Source organism: Anomaloglossus baeobatrachus, chromosome 1, assembly GCF_048569485.1.
Source record: "Anomaloglossus baeobatrachus isolate aAnoBae1 chromosome 1, aAnoBae1.hap1, whole genome shotgun sequence".
Classification (NCBI taxonomy): Eukaryota; Metazoa; Chordata; class Amphibia; order Anura; family Aromobatidae; genus Anomaloglossus; species Anomaloglossus baeobatrachus.
This window is the reverse complement of record NC_134353.1, coordinates 860536549-860549468: the sequence shown is the minus strand read 5'-3', so window position 1 is coordinate 860549468 and position 12920 is coordinate 860536549. Positions and strand designations below refer to the sequence as shown.

The window sequence follows — 12920 nt, the reverse complement described above, 5'->3', positions numbered from 1 at the left end:
TAAATAAGACAAACTGCGCAAAATTTTTTATGTTTTTTACAGTTACAAATACATGCATTTAAAAAACTAAACCTCCCCCATCCCCGGTGTCCATACAGTTAGGTCCAGAAATATTTGGACTGTGACACAATTTTCTCGAGTTGGGCTCTGCATGCCACCACATTGGATTTGAAATGAAACCTCTACAACAGAATTCAAGTGCAGATTGTAACGTTTAATTTGAAGGTTTGAACAAAAATATCTGATAGAAATTGTAGGAATTGTACACATTTCTGTACAAACACTCCACATTTTAGGAGGTCAAAAGTAATTGGACAAATAAACCAAACCCAAACAAAATATTTTTATTTTCAATATTTTGTGGCGAATCCTTTGGAGGCAATCACTGCCTTAAGTCTGGAACCCATGGACATCACCAAACGCTGGGTTTCCTCCTTCTTAATGCTTTGCCAGGCCTTTACAGCCGCAGCCTTCAGGTCTTGCTTGTTTGTGGGTCTTTCCGTCTTAAGTCTGGATTTGAGCAAGTGAAATACATGCTCAATTGGGTTAAGATCTGGTGATTGACTTGGCCATTGCAGAATGTTCCACTTTTTTGCACTCATGAACTCCTGGGTAGCTTTGGCTGTATGCTTGGGGTCATTGTCCATCTGTACTATGAAGCGCCGTCCGATCAACTTTGCGGCATTTGGCTGAATCTGGGCTGAAAGTATATCCCGGTACATTTCAGAATTCATCCGGCTACTCTTGTCTGCTGTTATGTCATCAATAAACACAAGTGACCCAGTGCCATTGAAAGCCATGCATGCCCATGCCATCACGTTGCCTCCACCATGTTTTACAGAGGATGTGGTGTGCCTTGGATCATGTGCCGTTCCCTTTCTTCTCCAAACTTTTTTCTTCCCATCATTCTGGTACGGGTTGATGTTTGTCTCATCTGTCCATAGAATACTTTTCCAGAACTGAGCTGGCTTCATGAGGTGTTTTTCAGCAAATTTAACTCTGGCCTGTCTATTTTTGGAATTGATGAATGGTTTGCATCTAGATGTGAACCCTTTGTATTTACTTTCATGGAGTCTTCTCTTTACTGTTGACTTAGAGACAGATACACCTACTTCACTGAGAGTGTTCTGGACTTCAGTTGATGTTGTGAACGGGTTCTTCTTCACCAAAGAAAGTATGTGACGATCATCCACCACTGTTGTCATCCGTGGACGCCCAGGCCTTTTTGAGTTCCCAAGCTCACCAGTCAATTCCTTTTTTCTCAGAATGTACCAGACTGTTGATTTTGCTACTCCAAGCATGTCTTCTATCTCTCTGATGGATTTTTTCTTTTTTTTCAGCCTCAGGATGTTCTGCTTCACCTCAATTGAGAGTTCCTTAGACCGCATGTTGTCTGGTCACAGCAACAGCTTCCAAATGCAAAACCACACACCTGTAATCAACCCCAGACCTTTTAACTACTTCATTGATTACAGGTTAACGAGGGAGACGCCTTCAGAGTTAATTGCAGCCCTTAGAGTCCCTTGTCCAATTACTTTTGGTCCCTTGAAAAAGAGGAGGCTATGCATTACAGAGCTATGATTCCTAAACCCTTTCTCCGATTTGGATGTGAAAACTCTCATATTGCAGCTGGGAGTGTGCACTTTCAGCCCATATTATATATATAATTGTATTTCTGAACATGTTTTTGTAAACAGCTAAAATAACAAAACTTGTGTCACTGTCCAAATATTTCTGGCCCTGACTGTATGCTTAAATTGGTATTGCATCCCTGTGAGCAATGTCTCTGAGCTAATAGGATAAGTGTTGCACATACCAGTCTTGAATATTGACTTGTCGCTGGGCATGCTGCAGCCGGTGTAATTTACAGCCATAACCCAGACACTGTAACATTTATCCTGTTCAAGGTCCTCCAAGATGCAGAAACTTTCTTTCACTGTGACTCTATATTCCTCCAGCAGACCTATGGCAATAAGAGGATTGAACAGCAGCTATAAATCTCACTGCTATTAATACAGAATTACAGCACAAGTCAATGGATTGTGTTTCACAGGACTCAGGCACACAGTACATACATACACTACAGTATGTGTGGCTTTGGTTTTCTTTTACAGTACTCTGCGTAGATTGGTATTAAAAGGGGTTATCCGGTCACAATATATAGACGATCTGTTGATTTTATAGGCTATAAAAATCATATTGGAGAGGTTTAAACACCCGGCATCCCCCCCGATCAGCTGGTATTTGCACTGGTGGACACTGGAGGTAAACCCTTTGAATGGAGCTGCAAAGTAAAGCCTGATGGATAGTGTAGCCGCCTCCGCTGAGTACTGCAGAACAGCTCTTATTCTAGCTCAGATTATTCTTGACAATGTTTCCGGAATTCAACACAAGATCAAAAGCTGACCGATCTCTTGCTCAATGCATTCTCGATGTTATGGCTGATCGGTACACATGGAATAGAAGGACATACCCAATATACGAAGGGAACAATTTATTAAGGAGAAAAAACAACTCACCAGTATGCTCGGCTCAGGGTGTGTGTGGAGCCCGAAAAAAAAGTGTGACTGAACGTGAAACATTGGAAAAATTTTAGATACATCCAGCTCCTTAAAATCCCCAAATTTAATAGAAAAAAAGCAGTTAAAGAGAGAAAGCCATGATGCGGTAAAAGCACAACTTTACGAACAAAGTTTCTTTATCAAAGCTTTTCTTTTACCGCATTTTAGCTTTCTGCTTTTAACTGCTTTTTTTCTTATAAATTTGGCGATTTTAAAGTGAACCTGTCACGAGATTTGACCCCTTTAAAATGTGGTCCCCACCAGTAAGCTCTTATATATAGCATTCTAGAATGCTGTATATAAGTGCCCAAGCCGATCTGTATAGTGTAAAAAATAGCTAGTATTATACTCACCTGCGGGGTGGTCCGGTGTTATGATCCGGAACCATGGAAGACCACCACAAACCATTGGTAACAGGTGACAAGAGCCTTGGCAACTAATCTGGCCGCCATCCCCTTACTAACCATCAACACTAGAAGTAGCCGAGGGGTGAACTAACATCCTATGCACCGCGAACCCAGCCAGAGAACTAGCTATCCTAAAGGAAGGAAAGATGAATAACTCTCTGCCTCAGAAAATAGATAAAGAATAGCAAGCCCCCCACATTCAAAGACTGTGGTGATATAGGAAAACAGAATACACAGATAGATGATAGGATTAGCAAAAGGTGAGGCCCCCACTGGCTAAAATAGGAAAGGACAGGAAAGGGGCTGATGGTGGCCAGAGAAAAACCCTGCAAAATTCCAAATTCCTGATAGTACAAAAAGGCCTTCAGATCGCACGATCTGCACTCCGTCCTATACCAGGCGCTCTTGTCATACCAATGAACAGAAAACAAGAATCATTACAAATTCAGAAAGCCACAAACACATGGACTTATAGGAGCAATACTCCAAACATAACTGCAGGGAGTTTCCCAGCTTAGCAACTGAGAGGAAAATCCCTGCATGCAAATAAACTGAAAACAACCACAGCAAATGACAAACTCAGATAAGAGTAAAAGAACCAAACAACAAATAAAGAGCAAAACACTTATCTGGGGTAGATGTGGTGTGGAGCAGAATGAAGCAGGCTGGTGAACAAAGAACAACTTACATCCGGCATAGCCTGCTATCAGACCAGGATTTAAATAAGCAGAGAGTTAGCAATGGAAACGCCCATAGCTCAACACACCTGGTCTATGTCCAAACCATTCCTGGCCACAAGAGGGAGCCTCCTAGCAGCCAAAGCATAACTGACATTCACAATAGTCCGGTATAATGGCCATCGCTGGTCTTGGTCTGGCACGTCCTATCTTCTTACCATCGGTGTCCTCCTTGCTTCGTGTGGATGACGCATCCTACGTCATCCACACAGAGTCATCCATTGCACTCCTGTGCACGTGCACTTCTCTCTGCCCTACTAAAGGCAAATCAAAGTATTGTAGAGCACATGCGCGGACGTTATTTGGCCTTTCCCTGCACCTGCGCATTACAGTATTTTGCTTTGCCCTCAGCAGGGCAGAGAGAAGTACACAGGACTGCTAGACTGAATAAGAACTAGACGTTCGAAACGCGTCCTCTGTTTATATATCTACTCCATGTGACCCTTTGGACTTTTTATCTTTATACTTCAATAAAAATAATATTTTAAGAAAAATTTCTTGGATCAAGCTGCTGGGTAATCTTTCCTTTGGGCTCTTATATACAGTATTCTAGAATGCTGTATATAAGAGCTTGCTGGTGCTGCCCGCAGCTTATAGGGGTCAAATCTAGTGATAGGTTCCCTTTAAGGAGTTGGATTTTTCCTAAATATTTCCAAAGGAATTGGTGTAAAAATGACAATAGTGACCAAATTCTGTGACATTTTAAGGTATGTGGTGTAAACAACTTAATGAATTGGGCCATAATTCTTCTGAACATTTTTAGTCTTTAGTACATAAATGATAAAGTGGCTACCATATAATATCGACAATCATCAATCTCTGGTTTTCCTCATGCTCCAAAGCTTACCGTTATCATCACCTTTCCCTTGAGGCTCCTCCATGCAGTACACCTGGAAACACTCAATGACGTCTTCCTCGCTTATTGTCCAGTACACAGTGATCGAGGTGCTGGTTGCTGAGTTGTGCGCTTGTGGTTTTAACTTTGGGGTCTGGGGAACTGAAATAAGAAGGACAATGATATTAAGGAAAACTTTATTCTCAGTGACATGTCATTTACGTAAAGAAGGAATTAACACCAATGAAAGGGTGACCCCTTTTCACACGTCTGATCGTGTCCATGAGGCTTTTCACATATCCACTTTTTTAGCGGGCTGAGAAAAGAAAAATGGAGAAATGGCCGCTTTTGATCCTAGTCATAGATCAAAATCCATGGATAAGTGAAAAACAAGTGCTAGTGCTGTCCACTTTTCACGGACTGGTTGACTGAAGAAGAGTATGAAACCTCCATTACTTTTTTTTTTTTTTGCATACAAGGAAAAAAAAAAAAAGTAAAAGCTCGACACATGGAAAAAACACTGATAAAAATCTTTTCTAAAACACTGTTAAAATTTGGTCTAAAAAAACCCCAAACAAAACAAAAAACCTTATGTGAAACCAGTCTCACTAATAATGATAAGGGTCATGCAACTATTTTAGTCATCTCAGCCCCAATGGATCTGGATATCCACCAATCAAGTCAATTTCTCTAACATCATAATTAACAAGATTATATAAGTCCAAAGAGTTGAAGACGCTTCTCAGTGACATTGACATTGAAATAGGTCCTGAGAGCAAAAAGAGCTTGTAATATTCTTATCTATTTTCCGTGATACTGCGATCTGTGAGTCGCTGCTTCTCCAGTCTTCTCGGCTGTCAGAGATGGTAAGAGGCTCATGTGCAATGTGCTTAGCCTAATCAGGTTAATTGACTCTTCTCTGATTAGTCACTCATGGAGCTTAGTGAAGTTTGGTGGCCCCTCAGTGGTCAAAGAAACCTACTAAGGGGTACTTTACATGCTGCGACATCGCTACCGATATATCGTCGGGGTCACGTTGTTAGTGACGCACATCCGGCGCCAGTAGCGACATCGCAGCATGCAACACTAATGAGCAACGATTAACGATCGCAAAATCGTTCCAAAATGGTGAACGTTTTGTGGCGCCCTGGACAAGCCAGGTCGGCACAGGTACTACACCAACACACCCCACACCCCGGTTAGGCACACCGAAGCCAAACACAAAATCCTTGTTGCCTTCCTCCAGGGGCTGATGTCCACACCAGGGGGTGGGCCAGGTGGTTGGTCCCGCCCGCCGAGGAGTTCACAGTCCTGGAGGCGGGAAAAGGAGTCAGTTAGTTAGTTAGTTGGGAGTTGAGGAGAAGTGAAGTGGTAAAAGAGCAGACTGACAGCGTCCGGGTGTGTGGCCCGGACGGAACAGCAAGGTTGGCAGACGGTGGTGACCGTCTGCAGGAGAGGCCGATTGGAGTGAGCCGTAAGGACCGTGGACGGGCGGTGGCCCGGCTGTACCGGACCGGTGAACAAAGAGAAGCCAGCACCATCCGGCAGGGCTTACGGACCCCGACAAGGCTGGGAGTCGCCGTTGAATTTGTCAAATCCGTTAGCGAAGGGAACCTCTGGGGTTTCCCAGCAGTCAAGACCCGATTGAAGGCGACAGCTCAAATCGTAGAGGGAAACAGCCACCGCCAAGGCTACAGTTCCCAGGGCCAGAGCCTGCGGGCAAAAGGGGCTCCTTCAGCACCCATCCAAGCTGGGGAGCGGGTTACCGGTGGGAACCCATTGGAACCGTACACACTACACAGGTGCAGGGAAAGGCAGTCACCATCAACCTGCCGGGAGGAGAAACACCGCAGCCATCTGTGGGACCCGTCCATCCAGCCGTTTGTTTTACCGGAGACTTTGCATTCATCATTGGCTGAGTGAGTACCACCGTGCCGTGCGGCACAGTGCTGCCTCCGCGACCCTGCACCTCACCAGGCCCCGTAACCCGCCTGCCATTCATCCCTACCCCTCACCGGGCCCCGGGACAACCAACCCCCCTACCCACGGAGGGGAGAACCAATATCCAAGCTGCTCCCTGTCACCGCTCCCGGGATCCCTGTCCAGAGCAGCGGTGGTGTCACCACCTCACCACAACCGTGGGTGGAGTCACGGACAATATTCCTAAAACCACACCAAACCACCCCCTTTTCACTCACGGGCGAGGAACGCCGCTCAAGTCCCCGGGATCCGGCCCACCTCACCACAACCGTGGGTGGCGTCACGGACAATATTCCTAAAACCACACCAAACCACCCCCTTTTCACTTACGGGCGAGGAACGCCGCTCAAGTCCCCGGGATCCGGCCCACCTCACCACAACCGTGGGTGGCGTCACGGACAATATTCCTAAAACCACACCAAACCACCCCCTTTTCACTCACGGGCGAGGAACGCCGCTCAAGTCCCCGGGATCCGGCCCACCGCTCGAGCCACCACCAAGCAGCAGCCGGACCCGAGCAGTGGGTGAGCGCAGCGTCCCCTCCTCCGCCCGCGACTGTTGACACGGCGTTCATTTCCTTAATATCGCTGCAGCCACCGGTACGATGTTGTTCGTCGTTCCTGCGGCAGCACACATCGCTATGTGTGACACCGCGGGAGCGACGAACATCTCCTTACCTGCGTCCACCGACAATGCGGAAGGAAGGAGGTGGGCGGGATGTTACGTCCCGCTCATCTCTGCCCCTCCGCTTCTATTGGCAGGCCCCTTAGCGATGCTGCAGTGACGTCGCTATGACGCCAAACGCCCCTCCCCCTTGAAAGAGGGATTGTTCGGCGGTCACAGCGATGTCGCTGACGAGGTATGTACGTGTGACGCTGCCGTAGCGATAATGTTCGCTACGGCAGCGATCACCAAATGTCGCACGAGCGACGGGGGCGGGTGCTATCGCGCTCGACATCGCTAGCAATTGCTAGCGATGTCGCAGCGTGTAAAGTACCCCTAAGTTTGCAGGTATTGTCCCTTTCTATACTACATTCTGGATTACTATTTTGTGCTTTGAGACAGCTATTGTAAGACATCTCTTCTAAATTGACCCTTTGACTCCAGCTCTGGTTTTGACTATGGACTTTTTGACCAATCATTTACACGATTGCTTTACTGTCTTCTCTGGATTCTGATCCAGCTTTGCCCAACATACTTTTAATCCACTATTCTGTATTTTTCAAGTTCTTCTGTGGTTCTAACCCTGCCTTCCTTAATACGTCTTATATAGCTCACTGTACTAGTCAGCAACAACTCTGTAGATACAACCTGGGAACCTCTGCACTGAAGTTCAGATTCCCAATGTGTCGGGTAAAGGATGTGTGGCGCCCCTGAGGCTTCCGTCGCCACAGAGACATTGCACCCCAGCCAGAGGTGTGATGTCCCATCCTGGGTAAGGAAAGGGGTGAACGCCGGTCCACAGGCAAATTCACACTACACCCATTGTTAGGTACACACAGGGACCAGGGACAGTGGCAGCAACCCTCCCATGCTGCATGCTGGGAGGGGCCGTAAGACCCATGCCTGCTCCCATAGGGTGGTAGCTTAGCAACTGGGGGGGTGGGAGGAGCCACCCGAGAGCAGAGTAGTAAGGAAGGTCAAGAGAGAGAGAGTTTCAGTTTTACCTCAGGGAGGAGGGGAGTGAGGAAGTCTGCGGGAGGCAGAGAAGTGTGAGTCTGCAGAGAGAGCTGAAAGAAGAAGTGCTCTAGTCAGTCAGGAGCAAGAGAAGAAAGTGACGCTTCCTGGTGAAGACCCTGGGACTCAGAGGGTCCAGGTGACACCAAGTAGAGAAAAGAAGGGATTCCAGGGCCACAGATAGCTTTCAGGCTCGTGGCCTGTTCCACAATAAGAAGGTTCGGTGGAGGGATCAAGCTGCACACAGGGGACGGTCCCTAGAAACTGGAGGAGGAAAAGTCATCTCCAAAAGTAAAAACCGAGGCCCACGGAAAGCTGCAAGCTCCCCGGGCCACAGCCCAAAGCAGAACCTCTAGAAAGAGGGTAAATTACCGACAGGCAAGCCCCTGGCCCGGAGGCTGTAGTGGAGGCCGAGCCAGGTTCAGCCAACAAGGGCAAGGCTTAAGGAGACAGCTGAAGAAAGGAACACATAGAGGGGTGCACCGGCTTTTACCCCCAGATCTACCCAGGATCGGCGGAGGTCCCTGACAGTGGGTCCCAGCAGTCCAGAGGCACCAGTGTGCACCTACCAGGAACTGTGAGTAAACAACTTGAAACTGCACCCTTGGTGTTGCCTCTGTTATTTCATCTGCATAGACTTCCATCACTGCATAGACACTTACAAGCACCAACTGTTGCCCCGGGGCACCGCCCCACCTGTGGGGAGCAGTACCACCATTGCTGCCGTTCCATCACCCCGGAGGCCTCATACAGCAGCGGCGGCTTAATAGCCGCAAACCACAGGTGGCGTCACGAAGATTATAAACTTTAACAATCACCCCCACTGAAGCCATCTTAATTGACCCCACCAGGGCCACGGAGTCGGGCCCAGCCACCACTGACGACCCCCGGACTAGTCCGGCCCGGCACCGGGTGTCCCATAGCCCTGGGGTGGGCGAGTCAGATGAATACCATGTATTTCCATCCTCTTTGAAATTATGGTCCCATTACATTAGTGCTTGTTGTCACATCTCTTTTCCATGTTCCTTTAGTTATTTCTCTATACATTTGTTTGAAGAATATTTAGTTAGAGGAGCTCAAGTTCTTGCAATCCCCACCAAAATATGCCATGTAACCAACCCGATCCTGGTCCGTCTGCATAGGACTTTCATGTCAGTTCAGAGAATACGGAGTATGTGAAACATATATATGAAAGTTTACATAAACTATACTTAAACCATTCTACAGTTATGTATCCTCTATAAAGCCTCTAAATTTATGAAACATAACTTCACATTCAGGTAAAAGTCAGGTTAGATGCAGTATTTGTAATTCTAAAAAGAAAGGGTGTATTCTGCTTATCACAACACTTGAACTTGGCACAAGGGTACCTTTAGTCCAAAAATCCTAGTAATCCCATCACTGTGGGGATTTATAAAAGTGTTATGGACAAGAGTATCTCCATAAAATAATAGTCTCGGGACCTGTGATACATAGAATGCAACTGCAAAGCTCCGGTTTTCAGCAATACCTAGCCACCACGTACAAGTATATGGATAATATCTATTACACTTGCGGGTAGCTGCTGAGTAAATAAACAACAAAATATGAGACGTCTATAAATGAGACCATATTGACTATAAACTCGATATACAAGCTGAGCTTATTCATGGGCCCTTATTATAAAGTGAGAAAAGTGACAGTATGCAGGATAGCATGCTCATAAGAAGCTTCAAGATCTATCAAATCAATGATCCTATATTTTACAAAGACATCAACGTATATTAAGAAAACTGTAGAAGTCTGAAAATAGGAAAACAAAATCAAGGCTTTCCCACAAATTTTAAAGTGGATCAGCAGGATTTTGCAGATAATACAACATTAATAGAGAAATCAAACAAGGGACAATTTATCTGGAAAATGACTTTGGGAGAATGAAAGAAACATAGAACATGTTACGACAGGAAATATCAAGCCAACTACTTGCAATCTGAACAGCATAAAAGAAACCTCTATCACTTACAACAAACCAAAGGGAAATGCAGGTATATATGGACACAAGTAGTGGGGATGAAGATTTGCAACTGAACTGCCAAGATATCCGCAGAGTCCAAAAGGAAAGATTTAACCCTAATAGAGAAGATGCATAGAACTCCATTCACACCGAAAAAGAAAGAATGGAATATCAAGGAGCAGTTTGTGCAGCCAAACGCAGCCACATTCTGCAGCCGGACACCACAAGGTTGTCTGTCAAACGTGAACGTCCTGTGACAGTGTGTGTATGGAGCAGGCCTATGAGCTGTGGCTGCTTCATATATGGCGGGTTCTGGCTATGTTATAGATAAAACTGCTGTCACTTAACTGCCGCTATCAACTCTGAAAATAGCACTTATGTGGAGCAGCCGCATTATGCAACCATTCCGGCATCCATTAGGTCTCGCGTTGAGCTGTATTAATGGTCCCTGTAACCGCCATCTTTATACTCCTGTGAAATCCAGCCACCTGGGATTACATTTTTTTATACATTTCAATACTGTACTATTGCAATATATAAAAAGGTGATCAAACTATAACAGGTTTAAGTTCCCTAAGGGAGAGGTGTGGAATAAAATGCTGCAAAGTGAAGAAACAAAAAAGAATCTAAATTAATTTAATACTTGTGTGTTCATGTGTTGCCTACAAAACAGCACCAAAGCATTAATTCTTCTAGGCACAATTGCATGCAGTTTTTAAGGGAACTTTGCATGGAGATTGTCCCAATTATCTTGAAGAATTAACCACAGATCTTCTGTTCATGAGGCTTGTGCAAATCCTTCCGTCTCTTCGTGCAGTGTCACACATACTCTATGATGTTGAGATCAGGGCTCTGTGGGGGACATATAATCAAGACTTTTTTTTATTTTTTTATACTGAAGATAGTTTTAAATGACATTAACTGTATGGTAGGGGTCATTGTGCTGCTGCAGAATACAGTTGAAACGAATCAGATGCCTCCCTATTGGTATTGCATAATGGATAGGTATCTGCGTATTTCTCAGCATTGAGGACACCAAGAAATGGAAACAATGAGGACCATAGTGTGGCGCCCTGGACAAGCCAGGGGCCACAGGTAACAACACACACACACCCCCACCCCCAGCAGTTCACAGCAGTCATCTCCAGTGAGACCTGATTTCCTCCCTCGCGTTCAGACAGACACACCAGGTGGGCGGAGTCAGGCAGATGGACACGCCCACCGAGGAGTCTAGCTGGTCTGAGGCAGGAAACAAGAGAGACAAGTCTAGGCAGAGGAAGAGAGAGGAGGTCTGCAGAGAGACAAACGCAGACTGGGGCCTAGGTTGGAGCCTAGGTCCCTCGTGTAGCCAGTGTGGCAGACGGTAGTGGCCGTCTGCACGAGCCGGGAAGACAGTCTTGGTGGAACCGTAGGTAGCCGGGACAGGGTAGTGGCCCGTCCGGTACCGAACCGGGGAGCCAGCTGGAAACCGGAGCGCAGGAGGAGCGTACACGAAGGGGCAGGAAAGGACTTACACTACCAACCTGGGGTCAGGGGAAAAACACCGCAGCCGCCTGTGGGACCCATCCATCCAGCTGTTTGTTTGACCAGAGACTCCGTGTGAATTACTGGCTGAGTGAGTACCACCGTGCCGTGCGGCACAGCGCTGCCCCCGCGACCCTGCACCTCACCAGGCCCCGTAACCCGCCTGCCATCCCTACCCCTCACCGGGCCCCGGGACAACCAACCCCCCTACCCACGGAGGGGAGAACTAACATCCAAGCTGCTCCCTGTCATCGCTCCCGGGATCCCCGTACAGAGCAGGGGTGGTGTCACCAATCTCACCACAACCGTGGGTGGCGTCACGGACAATATCCCTAAACCCAAACCACCCCCTTTCACTCACAGGCGAGGAGCGCCGCTCGAGTCCCCGGGATCCGGCCCACCGCTCGAGCCACCACCGAGCAGCAGCAGCAGCAGTAGCCGGACCCGAGCAGTGGGTGAGCCTAGCGTCCCCTCCTCCGCCCGCGACAATAGCAGTAGTGGTCAGGCAAAGGAACCTAGTGTAGCAGATTAAAAACACATAATGCTTACTTCCCTTCGAAATTAGAGGATGTCCAACAATACCATGAGTTCAGAACTGACCATAATAAGGAAGACCCAACTACACCTTTCTCCTGTTCAGAGAAGGTTGGCAAGAAGTGGTATTCAAGAAAGAAAACCATACCTTTGACATGGACACAAGGCCAAGTGATTTATCTCTGCATCAATACATAGGAGCTGGGGTGCAGAAAAATATCATCAAGTGCTCTAGAATGATAAGTCAAAATGTGAAATATTTGGCTGTAACAGAAGGGAATTTGTTCATGAAGGGATGGAGAGCGGTTCAATAATGAGTGTCTGCAGGTAACAGTGCATCATGATGAGGGTTCTTTGAAAGTTTCGGGCCACATTTCAGAAATTGGAGTTGGAATGTGGTCAAGATTAAAGAGAACCTGTCACTAGATTTGGTGATTATAAGCTGCGGCCACCACCAATGTGCTCTTATATACAACACTCTAGAATCTATATATATATAATTGCCTTATTCTGTCTGTCTGTCTGTCTGTCTGTCATGCTTCAAAATTGTGTCCTTCCGGTGACATTGTGTCCTTACGGTGACACAAAGCTGATTGGCCGCTGGGCTCGCCATGGCCCCGCCCCACCACACCGATTGGCCGCTCGCCCAGGCTGCGCCCCCACACGGATTGG

General features: G+C 46.8%; 1 protein-coding gene across 1 annotated transcript in view; it reads right to left on the bottom strand.

Annotated features, from left to right (window-relative positions):
* The window catches only part of CMYA5 (cardiomyopathy associated 5), a 118554-nt gene that overhangs the window by 70949 nt on the left and 34685 nt on the right, over positions 1-12920 (bottom strand). Inside the window, exons 8-9 of the mRNA XM_075325788.1 lie at positions 4553-4702; positions 1817-1963 (exon numbers count right to left, since the gene is read on the bottom strand). Coding sequence (XP_075181903.1) covers positions 1817-1963; positions 4553-4702 — 297 coding nt within the window. The remainder of the gene's footprint in view (positions 1-1816; positions 1964-4552; positions 4703-12920) is intronic.